The sequence below is a fragment of the Leptosomus discolor genome, chromosome 8 (genome assembly GCF_034619465.1).
Source record: "Leptosomus discolor isolate bLepDis1 chromosome 8, bLepDis1.hap2, whole genome shotgun sequence".
Classification (NCBI taxonomy): domain Eukaryota; kingdom Metazoa; phylum Chordata; class Aves; order Leptosomiformes; family Leptosomidae; genus Leptosomus; species Leptosomus discolor.
Window position 1 is genome coordinate 36,653,986 of NC_141398.1, and position 6,016 is coordinate 36,660,001.

At 37.4% G+C, this 6,016-nt stretch overlaps 1 protein-coding gene across 2 annotated transcripts in view; it reads left to right on the plus strand.

Annotated features, from left to right (window-relative positions):
- Positions 1 to 4,523, plus strand: part of E2F3 (E2F transcription factor 3) — a 41,115-nt gene extending 36,592 nt beyond the window's left edge. Inside the window, exons 5-7 of one of the 2 annotated variants that reach the window (XM_086469238.1) lie at positions 552 to 666; positions 3,425 to 3,563; positions 4,258 to 4,523. In XM_086469238.1, the coding sequence (XP_086325364.1) occupies positions 552 to 666; positions 3,425 to 3,563; positions 4,258 to 4,523 (520 nt within the window). The remainder of the gene's footprint in view (positions 1 to 551; positions 667 to 3,424; positions 3,564 to 4,257) is intronic. The other variant, XM_086469239.1, reaches the window with a different exon arrangement.
- Positions 4,524 to 6,016: the final 1,493 nt, after the last annotated feature.

Consider the following 6,016-nt stretch of genomic DNA (forward strand, 5'->3'; position numbering starts at 1 on the left):
CAATATCAAATATTGTATAAAATGTAGAAATGTTTATACATTTATGTTTATATATATGTAGTATAAATGTTTACAAAAAAACCCTCAAATGAAACCTAAAATTATGATTTTGTTGATTGCTTCGAAAATATATTGGTATGCGCATCTATAACATGCATCTGTAAATTCCTTTACATTTTTTCTGTCATTTCCAGTTCTCTGCATTTTGACAGGAAGTGTAGGGGGAAAAAAAAATTTGCTTCACATAGTCTGCAAGTAATTTTAGGTGGTTGAGATTTAGTTTATACAGCTTTATGCATGTAAAAGAGAAGAGAGAGAAGCACTCAGCATGGAAAATCCCTTTCGCTGCTCGGTGGTGGCCCCAGCTGCTAGAACAAAGGGAAGTTCTCACACCATTTCACAGCAATCACAACCAGTGTAGAGAAGAGAAAATTTAGGGCTAAAAGCAATGTAGCCATGAGAAAATGGAAAAATAATTCAAAGACTTCTGCTTCTTCTAATAGTCTGAATATATCTTAACTCAGGTTGGAAAATTCCTTAACAGCAATTACATTAGCTTATGTGACGTATCAAGATATTCGAAAAATTAGTGGCCTTAAAGACCAAACTGTTATAGTTGTGAAAGCTCCTCCAGAAACAAGACTCGAAGTGCCTGACCCAGTGGAGGTAAGGAGAACCTGGTGTTTCCTGCCAGGTTATGTGTCATTTTTCTACAGGTGGAGCAAGTGTGTTGCGAGTCTCACCGTGGTAACTGATGCCCAAATTGGATTATATTGGCCTACAGTCCTGTATTTATCTGCCTTACAAACTTTAGACATGTTTTTTGTTTAAAAAAAAAAAAAAAAGGGAGGGGAACTTTAAAAAATATATTCACACAGGGCAACTATTCTTCCTTCCTTTTTTTTCAATTCCAGCTTTCCTTCAGAGTAACCCACGCTATTTACAGATACTTTCTTTTGCCATACTTTATATAAAGAAGAGCTCTTCCTTGACAGTTGAAATTTCGTGTTTGTAACTGTGTAATCTTTCTCTAAGAGACTCAGTTTTTTGGGTTTGGGTTTTTTTTTAAGATTTATGTAGTTGTAGTTGTAAAGTTCATGGATAACACAATGCCTTAAGCATCTTGATGACTTGTATTACTGGTAACCTAATTTGTTGAGACATGTTTTCAGGTAGGATTTTCTTTTCTGAAGTATTACAGTTATTGGAGAAACTTTTGGTTTACTCCTAGAATCCATTCTTGCCCTTCCTTCTCCCATCATCTTTGCTTCATTGACACTGATTCTACACGTCCGTGGAAAACTGTATATTCTGCTAGTGCGCTGCTTTGCTGCTGTGAAGTCTGCAGGGGATGGGGATTTCCTTTCCGATTTTTATTTTAAGTACTTCTGTTTCTGAAGCTAGCCGTGCTCATCTGTATCCCTCTCCTGTTGCTCCTTGCTACTCAAGCAACAGTCTCTGAGTGCTGGCCTTTGTATATGAGATGTCTGGCTCTCATTCTTTCATCCTCATTTTCTTTTCCTTGTCTGGTTTATGTCTAGGGTAACTTAGCTGCTGTCACAATTGCAGAATAAAATGCTTCAGAGGTGGCTTTTCCTTGAAGAGATCCTCAGGGAGTAGCTTTACACTTCTTCATTCCTCTCATGGTTCAGCTGCTCCTGGGATTTCATCTTTTGGTGGCAAAAGCGTGCTGCTTTGCTATTCCCAGTTGTTACAACAGACCCAAAAATGTTGGGCAAATGTAAATAGCTTGCATGAGCCACTGCTTTAGAGATTCAAAAAGTGTACCTAATTTCTTGACCCAAGGAGCAATTAAGAGATGGGGCTAACCCCCATTGTGGTGTTCATACCTCCACATTATTCCTTCGTCCCTACCCTTGGGTGGCTTGCAGTGAGCCTGGGGCTACCTGCTGCTCCATGGGCAGGAACAGAATCCAGATTCCCTGTCACTTTTTTTCCTAAGATTATTCTTCACTTGCTTAGGCCCATTATGGTTTCCATCCTTCTTTTTTTCTGCCTTTGTCCTTAATTTCCCCTTTGAATCTAGGTGCAGGTTTTGGAAGAATAAATCATTTTGCTGCAGTGAGGAAGGAATATCTTTTAGCAATATCCAAAAGTATATACTGTTTTCATTGCTTGCTTTCCTGTTTCTTTCCCCTAGGTGTTACGCTTTGATTTTTAATTTGGTGAAATCAGACATGTAGAGAGAGATGCACCAAATCATTAAAATCAGTGCTTAGACCTCCCTTATCCCCTATACCCAACTTACTCATTTGATTTTCAGCTTCAGGTGGTAAAGTCCTGTTTCTTTCTCTCACTTGCAGTTACATATCAGTGCTTCATTTTACATGCCCAAGTCACTCAACAGCACCTTCTCCAACTTCTGCTCTTCCCATCTCCTTTTTTCTAATTCTCTATAGCATTGCCCTGAGTGCTCTGAATTGCTTTCTCTGCTCCAGGGAATCCCTGTTCAGTCATTGTTCTCCGTATTTGTAAACACACGTCTATTATGTTACACAACTGTCAGAAAATAATACGAGGAACTTTTTGTCAAAGGGGACGATAAAATGTGTTTGAAACAAGTCTGCAAAGAGGTATATAATGCCTGTGTTCATGCTTTTTAAAACTATTAATGCAATACAGCTGGAGCAGATTTATTTGTAACCAGAGTAACTTATGATTTTCTATCATAATACAAAGAGCAACTTTGCAGATTTGCTGCGTCTGTACATGTCATCTTATTTTATTTCATCAATGTGTGAAAGTTAAGAAAACGGAACTTGTGACGAATTAGGAGTTCCTGTTATTCAGTACTATTGTCAGAATTACTGCCTTGAAGGGGCAGAAGGACTTATATAAACAAGTTTGAGGGAAGAAAATGGCATCTGTTTTTCTGGTTTTGTTATTTTGAAGATCTTCCCTGATAAACAGGTAAACTTGCACGCAGCTATTTCAGTTCAGTGTAAGTGCTGAAGGTTTTTGGGGGAGTGGGAAAGATATTTTGGCATCCTTCTAAAGGAGAAACATTTACACAAATACATCCAATAATATTGTTATGAATAATAACAAAACCTGTGACTTGCATCCCATAGTTCTATAACATCAGAAGGCTCCAGGTTATTGTGGGTGTAAGAAAAAGTTAGGAGTTCAATCCTTTATACCTCTCTGGTTATGATACAACACACAAAGCTGTAGGCTTCTGAGATTTGTGCACTACAGACAGTGGTGAAAAGCTTTCATATTCTCTTCCAGTCTGCGTCAGCCAAGCCTTTCACAGCCTCAAAAGTTGCCTAGGGGATTTCAGGTTCCTTTGGTTCGTATAAAATGTGTTCAAACACTCACACTCCAGTAAGAATTTACTCCATATCGTTGATGTTCTGATGTGTTCAGTGGTATAACAACTTGTCGACATTTGTTTTGTTAGCAGAGTGCACTGATACACTTATCTAGTACTCAAGGACCTATTGAAGTTTATTTGTGCCCAGAGGAAAATGATGCCCTCAGTCCAATGAAAAGCTATAGTCAGGACCACAACGGAAATATTTCCAAAACCATTTCCAAAGGTAAAATTATTTGTTTGTACTACTAATGGCCTTCCTCCATGCTCTCATTCTAGATTTTGTTTTGAACTTCAGATATCCAGCTCTTATTTTTTGGCTTTATTTTTCTAAGAAGTGAAAAGCTAAGGTATCGAATTTCCCCTGTGCCTTTCTGGTTTATGTAGTTTTCTTCTGCAACAGTTGTTTAAAATAAGTTTCCTATTTGCATATCATATGTAACCAACGTTTATGCAATACTGAATAAAACCAATTTTGTTCCTTTTGTGTTTTCACATAGGCCAGTAGCAACAAAGATTTGCCTCAACACAAGAGGCAGAAATCTGTGTGTCTTGGTGTGTGCAGCTACGCAGTGTCAACGATGATGTCTGTTGCCCAGACGATTTTTGCTTTGACTATGAATTCCAGTGAAAAATGGGCATCTCTTGCTACCCTTGATTATTTTTTTCCCCCAGTAGTTGTTTAAACCTTGTAAAATATTTTGTAGTAGAAAAGTTAGTGGTGATAGCAACATACATATTTTTGAGCAGCCCTTTGTAACATATCAAAACCAAGCTAGAAATTAGATGGAGGTCACTTTGTGTTGAAATGATGCTTTAGGAAATGCCCTTTATGCAGTGGTTACTTTGTTTGATCTGTGTCTAATATTTCTAATGAGATTAAATGTGTCACCTTAATTTTTTTCTCTCTCCTCTTACAGAAGTGGTTTCTGCTAACTCAGGACAAGGTGACTGCTCAGTAAATATGGCAACAATTTCTCCACTGGCTTCTCCAGCCAACCTTCTCCAGCAGACTGAGGACCAAATTCCCTCAAACTTTGAAGGACCATTTGTGAATTTGCTGCCTCCTCTGCTTCAGGAAGATTATTTGCTGAGCCTTGGGGATGAAGAAGGCATCAGTGACCTCTTCGATGCTTATGATTTAGAGAAGCTTCCTTCGTTGGTGGATGAATTTATATACAGCTGATTCTCTTAAGTGCTGTCCATATCTAATGTTTTTAATGGAATCAAAAAACCTGCCATCGTTCAGAATTGTCCCCTACTTACTATAAAATAGCATTATTAAATAAACTAGGCTCTTGAACAGAGCTGATATTTTAATGAAATACTCCCTAAAATAAACAAGAAGTGAAGGCTTTTCCAGCAAGGCCTTCTCTTTGACCCTGAGCTCCAGCGCCTTGTGAGTCAGCAAGTGCAAGCAGGTGACTGTAAATGTTTTGTCTTCACACTCCCCCAGTCTCTGCTTACCATGACAAGTGGGCTTATGGAGAAGGGCTCAATGAACTGGTTTAGTCCTAAATAACAATTTTATAATAGTATTTCAGGTCGTGCCTTCTGCAGAGAATGCATGTCTTTTGAGTATCACAACATGGATTGTACATGCAGTGAACAAAAATATGAAGTAATGCAAAAGCGTGAAATGGGATTTTTCAGCTACTTGTGGGAATGTTTAAATTGCTGTCATAATGCTCATTTTGAGCTGTGTATGTGTCTCATTATGAGGTCAAATACTTATGTCCTTAAAAGCTTTTAATAAAAAAATACACTGTAAATGTAGTGTATATTGCAAATATTGAAAAGTATAAAGTTCTGCCACTTCTCGTAGTAACCACAGATTTTTAAAAATGTGTGTGTGTGTGTGTGTGTGAAAGTAGGTTTTGTTGGTTGTTTTTTTTAAACTAGAATGAAGATGCACAGTTCAATTTTACTGCCCCCAGTGTGCATTAGAACTGGTACATAAATTTTTGTGGTACTAAGTGGGGCTTTGTGTTAAGTGCCTACTACAGATGCACTGTGGGTTTTTCCCTCTATGGAAAACACTTATGCCAAGCTTTGTTTGTTCACTAGATCATATTTATCTCAGTGGGTTAGTTTCCTCTGCTTACGGCTTTTTGTAATTCTCTTCGCCAGCAAAAACGGAACTAATTTTTTTCCAAAGTATGTAACTAAGTACCACATCAACTGAATTGCATTTATTTTTTGAAGATCTTTAGTATAGTATAGTACCAATATTTATTTTTTGAATGTGAGAGGAATTCTAAGAAGTCTTAAATAATTTTTTTTTTTTTGAGTGTAAAATATGTTTCCATGTTCTGGGCTAAGTTAATGTAATGTTGATTAGATGATGCCCATATAACCCTTTTGTTTGCATTACTGTTGTGCTTATCTGACATACTCAGAAAATTAGTACTATTTGTACTGTAGTGGAGTATTACGTATGCAGGTTTTCTGGTACCATTGAATTGCTGCTATGAAAGCTCACACATGAAAAGGCAAGAAGTCACAGTACTAATAAAAAAACTGTATGACTGTGTGAGTTTTGGAATATAACATGTATAAAGGGCAACACATAAAGAACTGTTAAACAGTGTTAAGTGTGTGTTTATATGTACAAATGTGTGCATAGATCGTTCAGCAGTTGTATTTAAGTTGATATGTGTTCTCAACTCACACTTTAGT